At 41.0% G+C, this 25,115-nt stretch overlaps 3 protein-coding genes across 6 annotated transcripts; all 3 read right to left on the minus strand.

Moving 5' to 3' along the window:
- Positions 1-1,589: 1,589 nt before the first annotated feature.
- On the minus strand, positions 1,590-6,189 carry LOC103995021 (protein PNS1). Its single transcript, XM_009415505.3, has 3 exons — positions 5,055-6,189; positions 4,297-4,645; positions 1,590-2,188 (listed from the first exon to the last, which is right to left on the minus strand). Exons 1-3 carry the CDS (start codon positions 6,077-6,079, stop codon positions 1,928-1,930), a joined length of 1,635 nt encoding a protein of 544 aa, XP_009413780.2. The 5' UTR covers positions 6,080-6,189; the 3' UTR covers positions 1,590-1,927.
- Positions 6,190-8,198: 2,009 nt separating this feature from the next.
- On the minus strand, positions 8,199-9,753 carry LOC135589013 (thiosulfate sulfurtransferase 18-like). Its single transcript, XM_065081338.1, has 6 exons — positions 9,532-9,753; positions 9,387-9,464; positions 9,205-9,278; positions 9,056-9,126; positions 8,892-8,945; positions 8,199-8,436 (listed from the first exon to the last, which is right to left on the minus strand). Exons 1-6 carry the CDS (start codon positions 9,546-9,548, stop codon positions 8,344-8,346), a joined length of 387 nt encoding a protein of 128 aa, XP_064937410.1. The 5' UTR covers positions 9,549-9,753; the 3' UTR covers positions 8,199-8,343.
- A 1,037-nt stretch (positions 9,754-10,790) lies between these two features.
- On the minus strand, positions 10,791-14,471 carry LOC135586507 (chaperone protein dnaJ 11, chloroplastic-like). Of its 4 annotated transcripts, none has more exons than XM_065079105.1 (3): positions 13,709-14,471; positions 12,775-12,848; positions 10,791-11,894 (listed from the first exon to the last, which is right to left on the minus strand). In XM_065079105.1, exon 1 carries the CDS (start codon positions 14,422-14,424, stop codon positions 13,894-13,896), a length of 531 nt encoding a protein of 176 aa, XP_064935177.1. In that variant the 5' UTR covers positions 14,425-14,471; the 3' UTR covers positions 10,791-11,894; positions 12,775-12,848; positions 13,709-13,893. The 4 variants fall into 4 exon arrangements, with proteins under 4 accessions (XP_064935177.1, XP_064935179.1, XP_064935176.1 ...); XM_065079107.1 differs by having other exon boundaries at positions 13,704-14,471; XM_065079104.1 differs by lacking the exon at positions 12,775-12,848.
- Positions 14,472-25,115: the final 10,644 nt, after the last annotated feature.

The raw sequence follows: 25,115 nt of genomic DNA on the forward strand, positions 1-25,115 counted from the left end.
CAAGATACATGGATCGAAAAAAATCTAACCCCACGAGAAGAAACTCGTTACAATAGGAGGCACAAATAAAAAGGTGCTTAACATTCATGGGTTCAAGGAGGACCCCCTTAAAAATACACCCGAGGTGCTCGAGAAGAGGCCAGAGGGGGTCGGGTGCGACGTTGATCTCTACCTCTTCCAGAGGTGAGGAGGTCAGGCACGATGCTGACCCCCACTTCTTCCTGAGGTGAGGAGGTCTAGTGCGATGCCCACCCCTATGTTCCTTCCCAAGGTGATGAGTTCGGCGCCAAACCCTATTTCTTCCTAAGGTGAGGAAATTGAGTACGACACCAACCTTTATTTCTTTTTGAGGTAAGGAGAGCAGGCACCAACCTCCACCTCTTCCCAAGGTGAGGAGGTTTGGCGTATCATTGACCTCTATTACTTCGAGCAAGATCTAAGAGCCATAGGAAGAATCAAGGTTGACTCCTGTAGTGGCTAGCCTCGACGACAAGCGAAAGAAGGGATCCTCCCATAGCCCCTCTTGGTGATGAGTAGAGGAGCCTGCCTCGACTCCTCTCGTAGCTCGCCATGGTGATGAGCAAAAAGTGAGAAGGGGCAGGTCAGTGACCTAGGATCCTTACAACATCCATGTTGTAGCCCTATGTAGGTCTCTCAATTATCCCATAACGAACTTATCATCTGATGTGGGTTCCTCGATAATGAGCAGACGAGATGCTCTCTCACTCTTCTCATAGCCACCTTGGTGACAGACGGTAGAGGAGCATTTCTTGGCTCCAATAACAAGTCAGTTGAGAATAAGCTTCATCTACTTGAAATTGGTTTCACGATAAATCAAGCAGGTGACCATCATTCAGTCTTCTATATCAACACACAACAAGATTGAGTGACGATGAGATTCATAGCATTTTCACTATAAATCAACGATCAACCAATGACTCAATGAGGACTTCACAATATCTCTTCTACAAATCGGGTGGTGATATGGGCAAATATCAGGTTGAGGCGGTCACCTCAACAACAACAACAACCAGAGGAGCCCACCTTTGACTCTTCTCGTAGCCAGCCTTGACAAGTGAACGCACCAAGACCTTCAAGCGCCTCCAGGTAGAAGAAGAGGCAGAGGTCGACGATGACCCACGTCCCACCTCGCACCTCCCAATATAGGTACCACAGTGCAGCTATAGCACGATGTACGCAATTTTTGGGCCATGCATCCTACTTTATTAAAGGGTAGCTGAGAAATAATTCCAATCGAAACCGTCCTTGCATTCGATGCTTAAAGAAGCCCACGACTCTCACAACCCATGTGGAAAGCAAATCAATACACACGCACATGCAAATTAGATCAGATGGCAAGTGCTAAAAAACAATTCGGAAAGAATAAAATTCCAACTGCCGCTCGAATATTTATGGAATAAATGCTGCCAGGATAGAGAAATAAATTATGTCTTGAGTTGATTCAGGGAAACATCAGGTATCCATAACAATCAAATGAATCTGCTTTGTCTGCCATACTTAAGCCAAAATTGAAAAGAAAAATAAGTAAAAAGGAAATTAGATAACTAAAGATGGATGAAACACTGGAATAAGTCAAGACTGAAGGCCCACATCAATACTTCTGAATGACAAACATTTCGGTTCTTAACAAACTGAAGTAACCCTAAAAGAAAATTACAGATTCAATAACCAGTAAAAAGCAAGCAAAACGCAGCCAATGGTTGTTACCAGAATGATGCAAAAAAGATAGCAACAGTAAAGTTACATATTTCTACAGATGAGATAAAAACAAATCAGATATTTTACAGGAAGCTATGATTCAGAGACAAAAGAATGGACCTCTGCTAGCAGCTATGGAGGGCTTATTTCTCTTGTTGCCTTTGCAGCAGGGCATCATCAGAATTTTACTGGTGTGATAACATAATAATCAAGGAATTAGTGAAGATCTGTTGACGGAAGATCCATGATTCCTACTGACTGGTAGGAGCACGTAAACCTCGTGGACCACCTGCTTACAGACTTCCCCTTTATCCCTGTCTATTGCATAACACACATAGATGGTATCGATGACATTGTCCAGCACATGAACGAAATACCCTAGAACCACAATGAGCAGAAGCCATGCGAAAGCAGCCACAAAGTACATCTCCATGCCAAGAGCACTGATACCCCTTAGAATAGCACAGACCTATTTCAATAAACAAAAAAAATAGTGATCAGAAAGGAAAACAGGCACATTTAACTCCAAACAAACTAATCTCATGGAGCATAGTTATCGAAGATATGGTCTTGGAACAACTTCCAAAAGTCATGCTAGTGAGCCAAATTCACCAAAAGGATTATAGTTCATGTGTAATCACTCTACGTTTGATCAGAGCACAAAGGATTCGTGCCAGACCATGCCAACCATTGGCATCTTGGGGTAAGTAAATGGGTAACGCTGTGAATTAATCAATGACAAGACAACCAGCCACCTCCAACAATATGGCACATGTTGCTAGTGATGGATCCTCACGGCTTCTCAATTCAGATTTAGTATAATAAGACATGAGATCTTAGTTCCCTTCAAAAATAATTTTACTATGATTGAAGCTATTCACACAGTTGCTTTCACATCTTTTGGCACTAATGAGAGTTTGAGGTGTCATTGTTCTTCTCAAATATCAAAGGTTCATAATCTGTAGAATAATGCATGTCATGTTCTCCAAGTATCTTCCATGATGACAGTAACTCAAAAGATCTTGCATAATTTACCGAGTAAATGCATATAGCTCCTAAAAGGGGAGTAACCAGTCAAGCTTGAATTACCTTTCTGGCCGAACAAAAAAATGTAGAAGAGAAGCCCAAAATGAATACTGAAACTATAAATTATGAAAAAAAATTGTAAAACAAAAAACATGATCAGAATAAAAAGAAATTTTTGAATTTTCAAAAGGAAGACCTGAGTAAAGCATATGCTTTTGTCATAAGAATTAATAACACCTTAAGCAGGCAACTTTTAGCTGAAATGACTAATGGAGAAACAACAAGATAGACTAGAATCTCATGTGGGTCGAATCCAATAATATCAAATTTCCTTCTGGAACATGGCATGTGATACAGCAAGAGCCAGCACAATGAGACAAAGGCACCATAAAAGATGATAGTCTCCAATGAAGGATAAATGTTAAGATTGTTGATCTATTAGCAGTGGCATACGTTATTAGATCAGATAATGTAAATACCAAAGAAGACTCGTTTTATTGTCTCTGTATCAGTGGGATTTGCTGTAGTAATATAAAAGTATATTATAGATCAAAATTTTAAATTGCTGTAATTTGTATGCTGGAAACTTACACTGTATTGACCATTATTGGTTAGAATTCTCTTGATTATTAACTGTAGATCAGGATACACAAGGTAACCTGGTGAAAATTAGGCATAAGTCCCACCCATTTCTAGAAAACAAGTTAATTAGGCATCAAGCACATCATTAAAATATATTCTAATTTAGACAAAGATTGGGCTTGCAAAGTTATGGAACCCCTCTGAAGGGGGAAAAACAGATCCCCACAAGCAAACACACATACGACACATGGATGAAGAAAGTTTCCATATCATCACCAAACAATAGATATGATTATTCTCTGAAACAATGATGTAAGGAAGCAGCCCAGTGCACAAAGCTTCTGCCAATCACAGCCTTACCCCTGCAAGCAAGGAGGCTTTTTCTGCAAACAACTGATGGTGTTCATCCTAAATAAGAAAAACAAGACAAATGGTTGAGCCATTGTAATTATACTTTAATGCTTGCAAGCTAAGTCATGTAAACTCCATCTTGATGAGAATTATTAACATATTAGTCCATGTAATGCAATATAATGGCATTCCAATGCTTGCAAACTAAGACATGTCGACTCCATCTAGATTAGAATTATTGACATATATAGTCCATGTAATGCTTTCCAATAGCAGTATTGATGGCCAAGTGTGCAGGTGGAAACTTTTTAACGATGCAATAATGCTCATGTTCAGACCGGGCTTCAAATCAAATTAATGAAATAGGAAATCTAAGGACGATCATGGTGGTTTGGCTTGCATGAACCTCTTCCATGCTGTTGCCTTCTTTCAATTTTTATAATCTTATTGTTAGTTTTAGCATTTGCTGTATGAAGTTAAAGCGACAGCAAGAACACTTGAAATCCCAAATTGCTAGAAATGATGCAAATTAATTTATCGATTTGTTTTGGTGTTTGCAAAGAGAAGTGCAAAATCATAAATCAATGGATTAGCAAGTCATGGTGGGCTTGTACTTACAGCTATAGCATAAAATGCTGAGAGGACGAAAATTATTCCAATCAGTATACGTGTGGAGACAGTCTCAACAAAAACAGCAGAGAGGAGATTCCTTCTTAGAAGCTCATATGTCATCGTAGCAGCTGAACAGTAGCCTTCACCAGTTATTGCAGCAAAAATTATGGTAAATTTGTTGACAAAGTCAATTGCTGCCAGCACGAAATTGGCACAGCACTTGAGAATTAGGTTTATGAAACCTCGAGCTCCTTCATCTTGCTTTCCACTATCTACAATAGCACGAACAACACGTACAACACCCACTGTCATTCCTGAAAAACAGACTGTGCCAAATGATGGACCAAAAGCATTCCTGCATACGTATACAAAAAAGCATTCAGGAAGATTAAGACCTCATTCAGGAAGATGAAGACAAAGGGTAGCAAGATATTACCCAAATCGAAAAAGATAATGAACTTCTTACAACTAAAAGACATAGTAACTTCATGGCTAATAGCATTTCCATATTTGAGATAAAAGCATTCAGGTTAACCAAAAATACAAGAAGATTTTTAAAAGGCTAGAGTTGCTCCTAAGCATCTGAAACGAAATCACCATTACTACTACGGAATACAAATCAACTGATACTTGCAGTGGTTACAGAAAGCTTCCAGGTAGTCATCAAAAGATGGGCAACAGATAAATGATCAGAATATGAATCAGATCCAAAATATGGCTAATCAACAGCAAAAGATGAAGCAGATATTCGAACAGAATCGGACCTCAATGAACTCCTTATGCTTTTAGTAGGCCTCGATTCCTCCTTGTTGAAGTACCACTGTGCAACAGTGCCACTAATCACGTACACCTTCGCCTCCATCAACGTCGCGGCAGACCAAATCATTGTTATGATGGCGATAGCAAAATAAGCAGGCACCCAACTCTCCTGCTTCCACACGCACTTGTAATACTCCTTGCTTGTCCCCTCGACCTCCCTCGGCACCACCCTCCCGTTCCAGGTCGAGAACACCAGGAACACGATAATTGGCGAAAAGTAAGCAAGCAGCCCGATCCCCAGTAATGGAAGGACGGCAAGAAGCCCGATGTTGCTCGCGAGCGCCGTCGCTGCGACTCGCACGATCTGGATTGTGAGCTCGATGCGGTGCAAGTTGGCGACGATAATCCACAGGAAAATCCCGATGAGCAGGAAGACGAAAACGAGGACGATGATGCGGTAGGCGAGAGGGAAGGCGTGGCGGCAGTCATGGCCGACGGCGCATGCGACGAACCAGTAGACGTTGAGGAAGGAGGGTATGACGATGAAGAAGGGGATGGAAGCGTAGACCACCTGCTTGGCGTAATGTCGGAGGAGCCATAGGACAGCTAGGGCGATGGGGCCAGCGAGGAGAAGCGTGACGACGAGGGTCCAGATGAGATCCTTCAAGAAAGTGGAAGAAGAAGAGGAGGAGAAGGAATTGGAGGAGGGGAGAACGCAGGAGGAGGTGGAGCGGTCGTAAACGAAGGAGGATGCGTGGGAGGCAGCGGGGTTGCGGCGGGCGACGGCGGCGATGCCGAGGGCAAAGGTGGCGAGGGAGAGGAGGAGGAAGAGGAGAAGTACCGGGAGGTCACGGATCGGCCGGCGGCCGTGGTGGTAGGATATCGGGGGATAGGAGTCCTCGTCGGGAGACGGAGGAGAAGAGGCAGAGGGGTCGACGAGATCGGCGGCGGGAGGGAGGAGGAGGGGCTGAGCCGCGGCGGCGAAGGGGTCTTGAGCCACCGAAGGCTGGGCTTCGTCACGGCTGCCCATCGGGCGGTTGGGCAGGGTGTGGGGGGGGGGGGGGGCGCGGGGTGGAGGAGGGAGGTGTAGGCCGGGAAGTGGCGGAGCGAAGAGCGAAAGGTCAGGGTTACAGAGGAAAGGCGACGGTGGAGGGAAGCGAAATGACCAAAACGGGCACGCGTGGGGATAAATACGACTGGTATTTTTGTACATTCAAAAAGGAATTATATTCTTCTTTACTGGAAGTCGGTTGACTGCTACTGACGTTTGATGGGCGGAGGTTTGGATGCATTCCGGTGGCGCTGAGGTGACGATAAGATGAGACGGTCGTGTTCGGGGCTCCGAATGGGCAGGTGGAGGTTTGACGAAAGCGTTAGTGGACCCGCGTCGTTGTTTACCGATTAAACATTCGCAATTTACCCACCGAAGCGTTACCCGTACCACCTACCAACCTTGCAATCGTGGCTACGGATGGGCACCACACCTACCTACGGACGGGCACATAGTCGCCAAGGATTGCGTACGTTTTGGGGAGATAACGCTAGGCCGTGTTACCAACTCGAAAAGGATAAAATGGGAAGCATAAATAGTGGAAGGCAACAAGGGGCTTTTAAGATAGGAATATAGAATGGTATCTTCGGGATCACATCGAGATAATTGAAGTCGTCAAATTCTTTCTGCCAATTTTTTTTATTATTATTTATAACAATTGTTAGAATTTTTTAATTAATCCAAGTTAGATGTCGATTTGGATTCAATTGATTTTCTTTCGAATTAATCTTAAGATAAACTCTTCTAAGGATATTTGAATCTTACAAAAATTATGTCAAGACATCAAACGTATTCAATGTTTTAAGACGTACATGTAAATCTTCCATTATAAATGAACGTTTAGAATCGTTGTGTCTGTACAACTCTTGTGATAATGGGGCATGGGATTCAACTGTAATTACAATTACTAAAGCTAGCTAGATTCACTCTGTAGAAAATATGTGTGATGTTGAGGTGGCAATGAGTGATCGATTGGGCAATTTCATAGTGTCAAGTACGTTATATTGACTAGTTAGTTTGCCACATGGAACTAATATATCCTTCATGTGGGATCGATGTGAAGTATGATGATCGGTTACATGGGATTGATGTGTCCTCCATATGAGATTGACGTGTTAATAACGTGGAGTTAGCTTATCAGACATACGACCCTATGTGTGTGACATTGACATCCCAACCACGTCATTTTCATTATAACAACAATCATACTAAAAGAAATAAATATCATGTTTAGTTTAAGATTAAGAACAATTAGGTTGACAATTATTGATTCAACCATCAAACTTTTTTTTTTTTTGGTTGAAGACTAACTTTTTTAATCCGAGCGAATGATAGTACAATATTAAAGAACCCATCTTCTCTAATGTATTAGTTATTTAAATTACTAATTTTAAATATGAATAATAACTACAGTGAACTTTGTCAACTTACTGCATACCATAAAAAAAGAAGAAGAAGAGATAATACGTAATTGTATCATGAATATATATCACCACCAAATCAAAAAGTCTTCTATCAAAACATGAATATTTTTTTATAATTATATATATTCTTAAAATCTTCTCCCAAAATGTTGTTATTCTTTTGATGTCATAAAAGTCTTTTAATGCTCTAAAATGAACCTCCTAGTACAACAAAAGTATATTTTTTGAAAGCATCCTTAGATTGTGCTCTAATTTTAATCGGTCGTTCATTCCGGTGAAGCTAATAAACTCTTGCATCGTCTTTGGTCAAGGGGTCGCAATCAGGTAAACCCATCCTCTTAAAGTCAACTTGCATAATAATTTAACTCGGTTCATCAGCTCAATATTTTGTCGTAGATTTCTTGTAATATATATAAAGTGTGCACTAAGAACACAAGTTTTTCTACTCTTAATATTTAATTTCCTATGCCATGTGATCCAAACCTAGGTTTCTTTCCTGTCAACTATTCCAAATGTGTGCATCGGCATATGCTCCTCGTTTTGATCTCTGTCTATCATCGTCTAATTCATACAGTCCACTTGTACTACAGTACAAAATTACCTATTTTCTTGCATATGTTTGACTGCATATTCCCATCCATAATCCATCATAAACATCATAACAATTCTAAAGCTGAGAGAATGATTTATATTTATTGACTTTATCTTTGCCACACAGACACAGAAAAAATTGACAGCCTGGTCAACGCCACAGTAGCATCACAGTAGCATCCCATGTGTTTGCCACACAACATCTTACATTATGGGAAATCGACAGGTCTAGTACAGCTCTTCTTGGAGAGACTTCACCGGAAGTCCGTTCTCAACCCAGGCGGCAAAACCTCCTCCCATGTTCTTCACATTCTTGAAACCCTGCAGCAAAAGTCAACCAACAAATAACCCTAACTCGATAAGATTGTATGCCATAACACGCATCTGATAAGGGAAATGAATGAAAACAATAACTAGTTAGAACATGTGAAGTTGCATTCTGGGCTCAGCATATGCATTGTAGAAATGGTTTAACATGACTCTGCATAATTATAGTGCTCAAATTGAGGCTCTTGCCATCATCTGCAATGGAATTAAATTTCATGAATTATCACTACTGTTTATCTCTGGGCAACCTTCTTCAACTAGATATTGTAGTAGATTCTTTTGTCTGCAAGCTCTCTTCTTTGGTACACTTGCACCTTTTTCTTCTGCTGCTTTCAGTATAATGAACAGTTCTGATATGATACCTCAACTAAACATAAACATAACCACATTTATTTATACTGGTCAATCAGGCTTATCCAACATGCAGAACCAAGATGAGAGCTTCTTACGGATTTGAGAAGCTCCTCAGTTGCTGTGATAGATCGAGCTCCACTTTGACATCCCTTCCGGAGACAAGTGGTTAACAATGAAAGAGATCAGCTTGCGAATTTGGCAAGGTGGAAGAATGCATGGAAAGAGAAAGCAAACTGAAGAAGCTGTAAGGAGGAATTACCACGAGTATGTGATCATCCTTGTTACAGGTCAACGACACTTGTTCCAAAAAGTCAGGGTTCTTCTTCTTCCCTGATCAAAGAGGATCGATATTAGTGTAAGACACAATCCTACGAGGCAAGAAGAGAGGAAACGGAGACCGAAGCTCGCCTTGTGGGGTGAAGAACAAGTAAGGAACATTGATGGCGTTCTGCAGATGGCCCCGCTTGAACTCCTCTGGCGTCCTACGACGTCAACATGCAAACATACATCGGCAAATGCGCAAACAGCTGGCACGCATACGGATAAGGTCAGGCGTCGAACTAAGGGCAGAGGTCGTCGGGTGCACGCACCTGACGTCCAAGTACTTGTGGCCGGCGTCCACCAGGCCTCTGCCGGCGTGCACGTCGACGGTCACTGCTGCTTCCGAGCTGAAAGCAAAGAGGATGAACACAGAGAGAGAGAGAGAGAGAGGAGGGGACGTATGGTACCACGTACCTCGCGATTGATGCCATCGGAGGAGGGAGCGAGGAGGAACGGCTGTGCGCAGACGATGGAATGCTTTCGGGTTCGAGCGTATTTATCGACACGCGGTCGCGGGTGCGAGCTAACGCAAACGAGGCCACTCCCCGCCTTTGGATTCATCAAGAGCTTGGCGTGTGTCGACGTGGGGCTTAAGATTTGACGACGCGACGGCCATCGTTCGCCCCTAAAAATTGCAGGCCGGTTTGACGTCAGGGATTGCGTTGCAAATGCAGGAAATTAGTCATATTAAGAGTAATTAATTATAATTTTTTGTTATAAATATAACTACGTAATTATCTCGACCATAATATGTTCGAGATTGACGTATTGGATGGACGAATTCTCTTTATGAAGGTGGGGGTTTCATGTCGCGGGGACCAAATTGGTCGAGTTGCAGTAATATAATAATTTGGTCGATACAATGTATGTATATTCAACAAATACTGGTTCTAACAAGTATTGTGGGAACAATTAGCAAGTGACTCCAACCAACTATGGGTGAATTGATTCTTCATGAAGTCAATTATAGACATATGTAGTTGGTCCTACGTGTCCTGTATTGTAAGTGGGACCCCACCACATTAAGATGACGGTGGAGATTAGTCCCAACTCGCTCAAGCGGATAATGATGGAAATAGTTGAAACTTGAAAGCCAACGTTATTAAGCATCGAATAATAGAAGTTGGAATTAAAACCGAATCGGTCTCATCGGTTTAGAATCAAGCTTAGATGGTTTGGTTCGATTCTAATCAATTGCGTAGAATCAGAATTGAAATCGAAATCGAAATCAAAATTATCTAAATTAAAAAAAAATTAATAATCAAAATTGACTATTTTCAATTGGTAAATATAAAACATGTAAGAAATATAAAAATTATAATTTCACATTTGTGTATATTATGATCTTTTATCATAATCAATTTTATTGGTGTGCCAAAAAGCGAAATATAGAAAAATCCAAAGGGTGGCCACGAAGATTCTTGAACTGCATTAATACTCTGCACCACTCCTTCAAGTAGGAAGTTAAAAGGACCTCTCTGGACTAGGTCAGGAAAGCTGGGTGATACAACAATACCACATCAGAAAGATGAAATAAGAAAATGAGAAATTTTAGCTGCAAACGATCATCTATAATGATATTTGGTTTCAGGATTCAATACTGTGTAGTGATTGAAAATTTCAACCATAAATTTCAGTGATGGAATTTGGTAACTTTGCTGCATCTCAGAACATCATCAAAATAAGACTATATTCAATTGAACAATGCTTACATAACAATAAGCAATCAACTGTGGTGAACACATGAATGATGATGGAAGCATCAAAATGGGAGAAAACATCTTCAGATATGCAGTACAAGCTTGAGTGGATATCCTACTTGGATAGCAATTTTATTAGCATTTGACTCGTATCACCAACCGAAATGAGTAGGAAAGGGAAGCCATGCAAGTTCTCTGTTGTATGATTAGAACAGCTGATGTAATCATACAACAGAATACTTGCATGCACAGGAGACACAAAAGATGATCAGCTAGACTTGGCTTTACAGAGTCAATAAATATGTAACTTGCATGTCAAAATTTTCTATCGATGTCGGCTCGTATTGTTCTAATTGTCATTCACCATTGTCTTCTTCTCCACAAATAAAATTGCAGGAGATTTGTGTCCTACATGCTGTCCCCACCATGTCCCACATCTGACATAAGGCACTACCAACTTGGCACAGAACTTTCACATCTCCTTCTCGGTCGCCTCTATCATTGTTGTTTCTTCTCTTGCACCTGGCCCATGTGCACTACCAAGTTTGGCCATCACATATAACCTACAATTATTTCGGGCCATCATCTAGAAGAAACTTTCAATACCCCAATTAGGAGAGGTTGATGGATTACCCACTACACATCCACATCTAAGATAAAAGAGACCGAGGTCACTGCCAATTCTTATCAACATTGCAACCCAAAGTCACTCCACTCAACAGAGACCTGAAGCAAAAGTAGTCCCCACTTCACCCTCCCAACAACTATGGTTATGTTGGTTTGTGCTCAAGTCCCAACATGTGTTGATAATGATATGCCAAGTCTCCAAATCAATGCTCTGAGGTCCTGCCTCATCTTGTTAGCTCCCTTTTCTTTTTTTTTTTTTAGTCTCTGAGATCCAAGGACTGGGAAGTACTGTTGACAGTGCTTATTTATCATCCTTCTCTCTCCCAAAGTGAGGATATTGCTCCTCCTCCCTCCACTCTCCGCCTCATCGTCCTCCACAATTTGTTCCACCTCATCATCATCCACAACTTGTTCTAGAATAGGCCTTCTCTTCCATTATCTTCCTCCTTCCTGTTGGTAAGCAAACAAATAGAATAGAACTTAAGACTTTAATTGCATCCTTCCAACTACCAACAGTGATGTTCAAATTTATGAAGACACGGTCAAAGAATAACAGAGGTGCCATCAGGATGAAAGGTATTCTACAGCCAACAAAGGATAAAATGATTTGCATCCTTACTGCAGCTAATAAAATTCCAACTTCTATTATCGTCTATCTATTTACTCCAAGGTTATTTCTGATGTCATAAAATATATTAGAATCTAATACCATATTTGTCTCCTAGTATTTCAGTTTTCAGAAAGTTTTTTTTAAGCTGAAGTTGTGGAGCTTATACCAATTTTCAGATTTTTCGCTTGAGTGGGCACTATTCCCTTATGAAATATTAGTAGGTCTATAAAAGGAGTATTCACTCTTGAACTTTTTATTTCGGAAGAATGGACCTGTGACTATGATTGTAATAATAAATTTTAATTTTCAAAAATATTAAATTGACAACTGTTCATGTTAGATATTAAACTAATTTACAAAAAATAGTCACTTCTTTATCTCTTTTGTCTCCATACTAAAAGCATATATCACATAGAATTTATGAACAGATTTCAACATTGTATCAATTGCTATCCAATTATTAGCTACTTTTGAAAACTTATATGCAACTTTCGCATCAAAACTCAACTCAACTCAAGGGACAATCATGTCAATCTTACAAATGAAAGAAAATTCTTTCTATATTACAACATTAATTATCCCCTCGAGTAGATAGGCACTACCCTCGATGCAGATTTGTTGACAAAACTAACACATGATGTGATCATCCACAACAAATCCAATGACTACTACCTATGTCATCATAATTTAGTGCTACTCTTTATTTTCAGTGGATGCTACCTGTATGTTGGGTAAATTCAGCGCTTGGTGGAAAGCCTATTCTAGATTGGAGCAGGTTATGATGCATGCAATACCTGAAAGAATCAATAAGAAGGAATCAATCTCGAACCTCATATTCATTCATTTGTTTTGATAAATTAAAGTAAACAGTGAGAATTTCACATCACATATATAAATTTGCTTCGCTCACTGAATGATTTTTTTTCAGTGAACACCTCCCTTCAAGTTAATGATCTTATCTCTCATAATCTTAAACATAAAACTGGAGCAGATCCTAGCACAAGATCAGAAAGCAATTTGAAGCCTTCGTAGACATTGCTAGAAAAGAAGTTCATGAACCAAATTATGAAACGAAAGTGTTTTGCATTATCATCCCTCTGGCACTCATATATCAGCCGATTACCTCATTCATCGTTTTGCTTATCACATGACTTATTCTCTTTTATAGTAGAAAATAGTTTAAATTTCCTTAGTAAATGGATACCAAAGTATCCTAGATCCGTTCAGTTCATTAGTCTCAACACAAATATAACCTCATATCAATCTGTCCTTTCTTTGTGATCAAGCAGTCAGTTGATGTACTCTTAAATCCCACTTGCACAACCATCTGCACCTGGCCCCATAACCTTCCAGTTTTGCTGAGCTAAGTATCTTGCAGATTACAACTAGATGCTCCAAGATGCATCACTCTACCATTTTATTTCAACAAGTCCTACTTACTAACTCTGATTAAAAGATCTATGATAATCCTAGTCCAAGAAGATGCACCAACAGCACAGCAAAATTTACTTGTAAAGCACCAGTCAAAGTAAATACCTGACAGCAATAAAACACCAACAACATAGTGCAAATCTAAGTGCGATTGAGATTTCTACTTTCCTTCACTCATAGTAAGTAAACAAATCACAAGGAGGATGAAGTTGCAAAACCTTACAAGCAGCAGCATATCAGAGACAAGCAAGATCAGTAGGTGTGGCCGTGGAAGCTTTGGATCATAATAAAAGCTTCGTTCACATTGCCCCGGAGTGGAGTATTAGCATAAGGCTCAGATCAGGGCCGTCCAAATTTTATCGGACGGTCTCCTTATTTGGGATCAAACCGACCGGCCCGTCTCGACTTCTACCAGCACTGGTCGGTCTCCCATGTTCGGCGACCGTATCCAGGGTACGACGTGCAGCGCGCGTACGCCAGGGGCGACGGCGACGGCGACGGTGCCGGTTCCGAACGGCGGTGGTGGACGAGGATCGCGGCCGCGGCCGTCAGTTCGCGGTCGTAGTAGGCGCGCTTGACCGGGTCGGAAAGGGTGGCGTAGGCGGCATGGACCCGCATGAACTCGTCCGCAGAGGCACCCCTGCGGCCGGTGGCGACCACGTCCGGATGGCACTCGAGCGCCAAGCGGCGGTACGAGGTCTTGATCTCCTGGCCGCTAGCGCCGGGGGAGACGCCGAGGGTATCGTAAAGGGAGGAGGAGGAGGGTGAGGGGGAAGCGGCGCGCGCGCGCTCGGCCGCGCCAGCATAGGCAGCGGAGACGCCAGAGGAGCGGAGGGTGGAGGGGGAAGGAGGCGAGAGCGAGGCGGCGGAGGAACGGGGAGGCGGGGTGACGAGGAGGCCGAGGAATTGGGAAGAGGCGAAGGAGGAGGGCGGCGACATGGCGAGAGAGAGAAGGTGGCTGTTTGTTGGGGCGGGGAAAGGGGGAGTCCCTTTATTATAGGAGGTGGGGAAGAGGAGGAATTCGTTAAACAACTTTGGCCTAGTGTGGATGTGAAGCGCAAGTCAATTTCGAACAGTCTCTTGTACTGTTTCTTTTGTTCCTATGTTTATTGTAATGATGTGCAGCAGCAGCCTTCTTTGACAACTGCTGCCCCATTGAGCAAGTGAATATATATATATATATATATAACTTTAAGAATTTTTTACCAGGTGTCTTAATCTTAAAAAAATTTTATTGAGTATTTCAAACTGTATAAAAAGATTATTTTACCCTCATAATTAAAAAAAAAATTAATCTATCGTCTTAATCTTAGTCGTGTTTTCTCTGCTTGATCGCTCAAACTTATTGAACTTTGTGAGATAGGACGGGATATAAGGGTCACAATCACCTTTGCAACCAACGTTAAACCCATCATCGCCTTCTCTCTTTTCAAACTTATCTCCCTCCTCCATTATCGATAATTGTCGACACTATAATTACGATTGACCATGATAAGAGCTAATGGACAAGGCTACTAAGCACATGGGTGACTAATTGCATGGCAGAGAGGAGTGGTCGATAGGGCAAAAGCATGGCCATGAGCAATGAAGGGCAGTTACCTTTTTTTAAAATAAATATTAGAGATATCAAAAGTCAAGGGCTTTTATGATAATTCATCATATATATATAATATCTATATTTTTTAAAAAAATAATTTTCTCATTTTTTTCGAATAATATCTCTAATTCAAAGAATATCCAAGTTGTCATCATCATCACCAATATTTTTCATCATCCATTACTTTCGCCTCTTATTCCCACTATAAGTTCTCATCGTCATTAAGGGGGAGGGGTGGTTGCTCCCACTATGAGATCTCATCATCGTTAGGGGGGGAGGGGTGGGAGAGAAAAAAAAAAGGGAGGAAGATTCACGAACTCATTTTTTTTTATTTAATCCTTAAATCAATATATCTCTCATTAAAAAAAACTTAGGTTAATAACTACTCGTCATGGGCTAGATTAAAATTTTAAATACCTAAAAGACCCATTATTATTTTCATTGATTATTTGATTATTCATTTCCTCAAAATTAAATTTAAAGGAACATATATGAAAACAATTTTGGTTTTTTTGATGGCATTAACGTTAATTGAAGTTTTCAATTCTTATGGTCATGATGGAGATTAACTATGATTCAATTTACATTATATAAGGATAACTTGAATTTAAATTTAAAATTGTTGAATACCAAAATCACTAACTTTTATGAGATATTATGTGATGATATGATTTGATGATATAATTTATATTAATTTTACTGGACTTAAACTGCTAGCTTAAAATGTTTAAATCCAAATTCATAGTAGTATGCTATTTATAAATTAATTTAAATTTTAGAATACTTTTAGTGTGAGATTAAATCGTCATGTTATAATCTCTCATATTCAAGTATATGATGTATACGTACGAGACATAGTCTAACTCCATGACGTTTCATTTGATATTGTTTATTAGTAGCCTATTCCAATTATTATTTTTTAATTTGATATAATAATTGATCTATTAATTTTGTTGAATTGGAGCTAACTAAAAATGCTTAAACCAGAATTAATAGTATTATGTCTATCCGATCCTAAATCAATTAAAGTCTTATTATATTCTAAAATACGAGAATAAATCGGATATCATTACTAATACTATTTTGAGCCACCAATAAAACCCAAAATCCTTGCTATTGATATTTACTTTTAGAATCCTCGGACCTCGAAGCGGATAAGGGGGAAAAGTGGTGAGTCATGTCATGGGTTGAAAATGGACAAGCCAATTGGATAAGTATGATGATGGCAATCCAATTGACCTCAGAGCACAAATTAAACACCAAGTACATTTGGATAAGTATGATGATGGCACTCCAATTGACCTCATAATTATTATCTCATGACATATTCTTTTATTGCTGATTAAATATTCCCCTTTTATGAGTGTAAAAAACAATTAATCTTAAAATTATTAATTTAACACTGAAGGTTATCGATAATTTGACTCGACCTGTTACCCGTCCGACCAAACCCGAATGCAACCCGATCCGCGATTGCTTAGGACTCGAGATTGCAATCGGAGAGAGCCAGCCGACCCTTCGACCGCGTGCCCCATCGCGACGTCGTCTCCGGGAACACCATGATCCGCGCCCGCGCCGGTTGGTGCAGTTCCGTTCCCTGCTTCACAGCTCCTCTCGGTTTCAACGGCTCGGTGGACCGCTACTCGTCCGGCAGGCCCGTGCCCGGGTGTTGCTTATCGGGTTCTCGGCCAAACTCATCATCTCCAGCTCGCTTGTCGATGCATGTGTGAAATGTAGGTTTGTGGATGATCCAAGGAAGCTGTTTGATGATATGCCTATCGGAGATGTTCTTTCATAGCCAGTTTCATGGGCTTTGCGAGCGGCGGTGGCCTAGTTTCTGCGCGTAGAATGTTTGATGAAATGCCGGAGGAGAATTCCGCCTCGTGGACTTCCCTGATTAGAGTTTGCACGCCCTGTGCTTACCCATTCAAATCTCTGTGCTGGATCAGCTCACTTTCAGCAGTACTTCTGTGCCTGTAGCGTTGTTGCTTCTGTGAAACATGCAAAGCTGATCCATGTTCGTTTGCTGAGGATCCATTTCAGCCCGAATGCCATCGTCGTGAGTTCTGTCATTGATGTGTAGTCCAAATGCGAGGATCTGGTGGGAGGTCGAAGGGTTTTGCACCTTACAGATACTATCTGGAGAGACCGTGTGTCGTGGAGTACTGGGCTCTAAACGAGCATATTGTCAAAACCTCTGGATAATAACATTTCTGGTGGGAGGTCGAAGGGTTTTTCACGTTTCTCTTATATTAGTCTAAGATCACTTTCTGGCATCAGAGTCTTAAGTTACGCTTATACTAAAGATAATAACATCTCTTGCTATTCAAAACCTGTGAGGAGCCTTGGAAGGCAACAAGGCCAAGAGAGCCATAGTAAGACCTTTGACGCAAGCTTCTATGGTTAAGAGAGTAAGAAAACTTAAAACCATGCATTTCTAGTATATGTCTAAACTTTGGGAAGAAGCTATCCAAAAGTGGTATACAGATTCTCATACCTCTCATCTTGACTATTTGAATCTAGCTGAAACCACAAAACCAACTAGGAAAGAACTAGCCCACAATATCTCTGTCATTTATGACAGAACTTGTTTATCAAGCCGAGTAAATCTGAGAAATTTTAAACTTTTACTCGAAGAAAACCATAACCTTGAACAGAGGATAAGGAAACTTGAATTTTCTGTAAAAATATTATCCTCCTTATTTTCTGAGAACAAACCTCTCACCCAATCTGAGGTTCAAAAATTGGTCTTAGAAATATCCAAACAGCCTAAGCTTATTGAAGAAGAGGCTTTAAGGTTATCACAAGACCTTAATCAAAAACTCCAAAGAATCGAAGTTCTTTTGTCCAAAATAGAAAAGCAGATCTTTGGATGAATCACATATCTTCTAGGAACACAGAATCCTACAAAGAAGCTCTTAAGGCTACTGAGTCCATTGAACCTCCATCACTTGGATTCCTCAAAACAAGTGACTTTCCGGGAACTCTTAGCCATCAAGTTGCTGTAATCAAGCAGCACAACGTACAAATACAACTCCTGATACAAATAGCCGAAGACATAAAGGGAATACGAACAGAACTACAAACAATACGGGAGTTACAACAAACAAGATCGACCCAATCTCAAGTGATACCTGAAGACTTGATCACCAAGTTAGCAAATCTCAACCTAGGCCCCTCAGAAAGGCCTAAGGAGACAAAAGGCAAAATCCTGGTTTTCAAGGATCCTATAAAAATCCTTCAGGAAGTAAAAAGATGACCTCTAGAACGCAAACCCAGGAAGTATCCACATCAACTCCTCTTATAGAGGACCAGATCAGAAGCTACAGGAGAAACCAGAGGAGAATATTCAACGCCAGACGGCGACTTGGGCAATTCATTTCCAGGAGCCCAGACCCAAGCATACAAGTTTTAGAACAACAAATAGACCCTCAAGCACAACTACAGCTATCCATGAGGGAGAGAGCGGCAATAGCACCTGCTGAAATATTATATCACTCAAGAAGAGATGATGCGCATCACAGGGTCTACACGCATCGATCATAAGAGGCCATGCTAGTCACCAGTAACCAGGAAGACAGGGCCTTTATACAGGAGCAAAGCTTTGACCAACTGGTCAGAAGTGGGATGAGATATATTCATCTCAGGATTCTACAAACTAGAATCCAGACTCTCCACAGACAAGAAGAGGGAACGCTGGCACTACTAGTATTCCGAGACAACAGGTGGGCCGATGACAGGTCCATCATCGCAACCATGGAAGTAGACCTTACCAGGGGAAGTCAACTGGTCTACGTCATACCAGACACTATGATGACGGTAGGAGATTTTTACCGCAATATACAAATCTCCATACTAACCCGTGGATATGACACATGGCAGAATGGAGAAGCAAATTTGTTAGTCACCAGGGGAATGGTGGGGCGTCTTTCAAATACCCCAAATGTCGCCTTTGCTTATGAAATTTCTGGGGTGGTGGATTACCTGACAAGCCATGGTGTAAGAGCTCTACCAGGCAGAAGGCATTCCACATCGGAAATCAGAGGAAGGGACTGGATGATTAGGCCGACTCAGGTCTCAATCCCAATGCAGCCTGCCAAACTCAGAAGTCGAAACCTAATTGATGGAAGAATATCCATTAGTTTCGACAATTATAAAGCCACATCAACATCTAGCCGGATCAACTACAATACTGCGGACAACGAAGCATTCAGTGATGAAGAGAAATCCGGGGACACAAAATAGCCGTCAATATTCAATTATCATATGACAGCGACAATGAGGCAGAGGAACTGTGTAGAAATCTTAATTCCTACTTTCAAGATACCTACATCTCAGAAGGGGAAGGAGAGTTGCCATACCCCCAAAAGCCCCAAAAGGAAGTAATCGCAGCAGGATTAGAAGATTTAGCAATGGAATACCCACAACTTGCAAAATTATCTCAACAGGTATATTCATCCTCCGCTGTGTCAAATTATAGGCCACCAACAGACTCAACCATGGGGCCAGCAAACTACCCCCCGGCCATAAATGTGGAATCATCAAATCAAAAACCAACATATGAAGGCTATACAAGGCAGCCGAAGTTTAAAGCAAAAGACTCCTCAGAAGCCTGGAACCTCCCATCGGCATTCCAACAACAAGGAGCTATGTTCATAATCCCATCCCAGCTCGGGATGTTTGATGAGGTATTCATGAGATGGGAATCCATCACTAAAAATTTGGTTTCCTTACAGGGATTCACAGATCCGCAAGCAAAAATGGAATTCATCGAAAATTTACTAGGAGAAGCGGAGAAGTTAGCATGGATCCAATGGCGCATGGCATACCCAGAGGAATATCAATTATTAATGGCTAACGCAGATGGATCGGGAGGAACGCAAAACATCCTCTCACAACTAAGGACCATCTTCATCTTGGAAGATCCATTCCAGGGCTCAACAACAGCACAGGAAGAAGCCTACCGAGACCTTGAAAGGTTATCTTGCACAAACCTTAAATACATTATTCAATTCTTAAATGATTACATGAGGCTGGCATCAAAGACAGGAAGGTTATTCACAAGCCCTGAGCTTTCTGAAAAATTATGGTCCAAAATGTCTGGTGAACTTGGAAAAAGAATAAAAGAGGCATTTGAAGCAAAATACAGGGGAAATACTATAGGAGTAATCCCAAGAATACTTTTCTCCTACAAGTATTTAGAAGCTGAATGCAAGGACGCTGCTTTCAGAAGGGCCTTGAAAGATCTATCTTTCTGCAGCGAGATCCCAATCCCAGGATATTACAATAAACCTGAAAGAAAATACGGCGTAAGGAGAGCAACAACCTACAAAGGTAAGCCACATTCATCTCACGCCAGAATAGAGAAAAAGAAACACTTGTTAAGAAATAAGAAGTGCAAGTGCTACCTATGTGGTGACGAGGGACACTTTGCAAGGGAGTGCCCCAATGACCGGAAGAACATCAAAAGAGTGGCAATGTTCGAACAACTTGACCTTCCAGAGGACTATGAAATATTATCAGTACAAGAAGGTGAAAATCAAAGTGACGCAATCTACTCCATTTCTGAAGGAGAAGATGTAGAGCAAGGTATACACTCATTTACCCACGAGATCTTTGCACTAATAGAAGATAGTAGAACTTGGTGGATAGGACCCGAGTCAGGCTACCGGGCCAGGATTCAAGTCTCCCAGGAACAAGCCGAATGCAGACACATATGGGAAATCAACACTGAATTACCAGCCAATCTGGAAAAGTGTAAGTGTTGCAAAAGAATATCACAAAGAAGGCACAGGAGACATTGCCCCCTATGCAAAATGACTTCATGCGGAATGTGCAGCATATATTACTTTGACAAAAGGACCCCCGTAATGATGGAAGAACCACCAAAGTATGAGACTAAAAACCTGCTTCAACAACAACAAGATTACATCAACCATTGTGAAGCAGAAATCAGAAGGCTGAAGATGGCTGCGGAATCTGAACAACAGAAAGCCAAGGAACTGGAAGAAATGCATGTCCAAACCGTAGCTACCGCCCAGGAGAACCTTCGCTTACGACAAGAGATATGCGAATGGACAGAAAAATATGATCAGCTTGAAAAGGAAATAATGGACAGACTGAGACTAGAAAAGGCTGATCTGATAAGAGAAATTGAAAATCTAAGAACTCTGAAAAACAAAGAAGAAGAAGAAGAAGACATCTTCATCTTACTTACAGAAGAAACGCAAAAGGTCTTATCTGTGGAGACCAAAGAAACGACTGGCTCAAGGAAATCCAAAAATATGCTGTTCAATCTAAAGGTACAAATAGAAATTCAAAATATTCCCCCTTTTAAGGTAAATGCTATATTGGACACAGGAGCCACAACTTGCTGCGTAGATGAGGATGCTACACCAGATGCAGCGGTGGAAGAGAACCCTTACACTGTACACTTCAGTGGGATCACGTCCAAAACAACTGCAAACCGGAAACTAAAGGGAGGTAAAATGACCATTGGTGATAACACGTTCAGAATCCCCTATACTTACGCATTTAAGATGAAACTCGGGGATGACATTCAAATGATAATCGGATGCAACTTTATCAGGGCAATGCAGGGAGGAGTAAGGATAGAAGGTAATATTGTTACTTTTTACAAGAACCTTACTACAATTAACACACTGCCTTACATCCCAGCAGCAGCAGCCATAGAAGAATTAGATCTTGAGGAAAATGACTATGTTCAGATCCAAGAAGCAGTATTTTTCTCCGCCGAAGACCAACAAAGTGATAATACTATCAGGGCAAAGTTTGGAAGCCTACTAGACCAACTAAGGGCCCAAGGATACATTGGGGAGGACCCCCTTAAACACTGGGAGAAAAACAAGATCCAGTGCAAATTGGAAATTAAAAACCCTGATTTCGTGGTAGAAGACAAACCACTGAAGCATCTCACACCACAGGCTAAGGAGGCGTTTTCAAAGCATATAAGGGCCCTGCTGGAGATTGGAGTAATAAGGCCCAGCAAAAGTAAACACCGAACTACCGCCATAATTGTCAACTCCGGGACAACAATAGATCTCATCACTGGAATAGAAAAGAAAGGCAAAGAGAGAATGGTATTCAACTACAAAAGGCTGAATGATATCACCGAAAAGGACCAGTACAGCCTACCAGGAATCAACACCATTCTAAGAAAGGTCAGCAATAGCAAAATTTATTCAAAATTTGATCTTAAGTCTGGCTTTCATCAAGTTGCTATGCACCCAGATTCAATCGAATGGACTGCCTTTTGGGTCCCTGAAGGATTATATGAATGGCTAGCCATGCCATTTGGGCTTAAAAATGCACCAGCAATATTCCAGAGAAAAATGGACGAATGCTTCAAAGGTACCGAAGAATTCATTGCAGTATATATCGATGATATACTAATTTTCTCTGAAAATGAAAAGGACCATGCAAGGCATCTAGCCCAGATGCTAAAAATCTGTCAAAACAATGGCCTGGTACTAAGCCCATCCAAAATGAAAATAGCAGTGAAGGAGATTGAATTCCTTGGGGCAGTCTTAGGAAACTCAAAGATCAAGTTACAACCCCATATTATCAAGAAGATCACGGAATACCAAGAAGAGGATCTTACCACAAAAAGGGGTCTTAGATCATGGTTGGGCATATTAAACTACGCCCGAAATTACATACCTAACCTAGGCAGGCTCTTAGGCCCACTCTATTCCAAGACCAGCCCAACTGGAGAAAAGAGATTTAACGAACAAGACTGGAAATTGATCAGGAGCATCAAAAGCTTGGTCAAAAATCTTCCAGATCTGGAGGTCCCTCCAGAGGAGTGCTTCATCATCTTAGAAATAGATGGTTGCATGGAAGGATGGGGGGGGGTATGCAAATGGAAGAAATACAAAGGAGACCCCAGAAGCTCCGAAAAAATCTGCGCTTATGCCAGCGGAAAGTTCAGCCCTATCAAATCTACTATTGATGCAGAAATGCACGCAGTTATGAAGACGCTGGAAGCATTAAAGATATATTTCCTAGACAAGAAGGAAGTTATTATCCGAACAGACTGTCAAGCAATTATTAGCTTCTTCAACAAGTCTGCACAGAATAAACCTTCTAGAGTTCGGTGGATTGCTTTCACAGACTATATAACGGGGAGTGGTGTAGAAGTAAAATTTGAACATATTGAAGGAGCCAGCAATACCCTAGCAGATTCTTTATCCAGACTAATAAACATTTTAGTTGCAGGATGGCCCAACGAGCAGGTGTTCACGCTACTAGAAGCCACCCGGGAGGTCCAAACGCAACCAAACCCGAAAGCAATAGCGATCCTCAACAGACTGATTGTAACCTTGTCCACCAGTACCAACAAAAGCTGGACGAGCTCAAGGCAGAGATACGAGGAGGAATCACCTTTAGCAAGATCAAGGCAACAGAAGGAGAGCTTCTTGCAATTCAAAGAAAAGCCGCCAGACAAGCCTGTGAAGCATTACAATGCTTCCATGATATCCACTCAGCAAAAGTTAGAGAATATCAAAGGAAAAGTGGGGGAAGGGATAACTGGTACAAAGACTGGCTACCGACAATCTGCCAGCAGCAACAACAGCTGGAAAGGGCTCTGGCCCTGACCAAAGATTCCGCCCATAGAATTGAAAACTTCAAATTCTTATGAATGGACAGAATCTCGAAAGGTCTTGCATATTTGTCTACTAGTGTCGGCGCACTTAGTTTTGCGCCACTAGTTTTTGCACTGAGCCTCGGGGAGCTGCTGGTACGTGCCCAAAGTAGCACCGCTCTCTTCCTTTCGGATTTCAGGATCTTCTGAGCAAATGGCAAAGTTGGAGTTGTATCACTTTTGTTTCCGACATTAGTCAATGCATTGTCCATTAGGTACCATCTCATAAGTCCTAACCCCGCACTACTAGCCATTTATCTGTGCGTCTATGTCATGTTTTGGACTCTTCTTATGATTTCATATCAATTTAATATGATAGTTTATATGCAATCGTCATAGCATTTAGGTCTGTTAACAGAAATCATTTTTGAGGTGACATAGCTTGGATTGTATGTCTTTTCCATTTTATTCTTTATATTTATCACTGTTAAAGTTTTAATTGAGGTGTACATTGAGCAGAACTTTAAGCTTAGCATCATACCATTTTAAACTATTGATCTATTAGGTCAAGGCTAGGATATACAATATACTTCATTTTTAGTTGCTGGATGATCTTGATTCAGAACTAACGTGTTGAGTTAATTTAAGTTAAAGGGTTCTTGGATCCATGGTCTAGAATATATTAGTTGATGGGCCTTTCTTTCCCTCTTATTCCCTCAGTCAGATCTGATTAGGATTGGCTAATCCAGTGACCATGAACATGTTAGAGGCTTCAAATTTAGATGGCATGAAAATGTTGTTGTTATTGCAGTCTGTAAGGCATTTGGATTTGCTCCGTGGTAGTAAACAACCAATGAACACCTAAGAAATGCTCAATTTAATCGTTTCAGTGTCAATATGTTTTCTTGTATGAGTGTCCAACATGTCTTTTGGCTCTAAATAGTGTGACAGTATTGTTGTTATTGCAATTAACGTAGTGTTTAGAGAACTCAAGCACTGCTTTCTTTGACCATGTATGTACATTTCAGTACAAATACTCTTGCATGAAACTGTAACCTATAGTGTGTTTAGCAAACCTTCCTTCCATCTTCGTGCACCGGTGGCTACACAACCATCCAGAAGAACTTTGACCAGTGGTCAGATAAATTAAGTGATCTGTGCCTCTGTCATATTCTGGTATCACATCCAAAGATTGGATTGTCAGGTATCCTTTTTGCTAGAGACATAAATGCAGGATGAGGCTGTTAAAATGTATTCATGAATATGCAAACTCAAACTCTTAATAAGTGTTTTAGACAGTTTCTTTTTTCTAAAGGCATTAGGCTTTGCACTATTAACAATTCGGAAGATTTTGCTACTCAAAATTAGACACCTTTATGAGTTGCACATTTGTCAGTAGTACAAAAAAATTCCCTCCTTGAAATCCCA

This window comes from Musa acuminata, chromosome BXJ1-8 (assembly GCF_036884655.1).
Source record: "Musa acuminata AAA Group cultivar baxijiao chromosome BXJ1-8, Cavendish_Baxijiao_AAA, whole genome shotgun sequence".
NCBI classification, from domain to species: Eukaryota; Viridiplantae; Streptophyta; class Magnoliopsida; order Zingiberales; family Musaceae; genus Musa; species Musa acuminata.

What these genes read in the sequence shown, in the direction of transcription:
- LOC103995021 (XM_009415505.3), bottom strand. Translation starts at nt 6,079, where the DNA reads ATGGGCAGCCGTGACGAAGCCCAGCCTTCGGTGGCTCAAGACCCCTTC. An exon ending in AGCATAAGGAGTTCATTGAG is followed by an intron (nt 4,646 to 5,054) that starts GTCCGATTCTGT and finishes ATACGTATGCAG; the next exon opens with GAATGCTTTTGGTCCATCAT. An exon ending in CAGCATTTTATGCTATAGCT is followed by an intron (nt 2,189 to 4,296) that starts GTAAGTACAAGC and finishes TTATTGAAATAG; the next exon opens with GTCTGTGCTATTCTAAGGGG.
- LOC135589013 (XM_065081338.1), bottom strand. An exon ending in CACAAGTACTTGGACGTCAG is followed by an intron (nt 9,279 to 9,386) that starts GTGCGTGCACCC and finishes TTGACGTCGTAG; the next exon opens with GACGCCAGAGGAGTTCAAGC. An exon ending in CTGAGGAGCTTCTCAAATCC is followed by an intron (nt 8,437 to 8,891) that starts GTAAGAAGCTCT and finishes CTTTTGCTGCAG; the next exon opens with GGTTTCAAGAATGTGAAGAA.
- LOC135586507 (XM_065079104.1), bottom strand. Translation starts at nt 14,424, where the DNA reads ATGTCGCCGCCCTCCTCCTTCGCCTCTTCCCAATTCCTCGGCCTCCTC.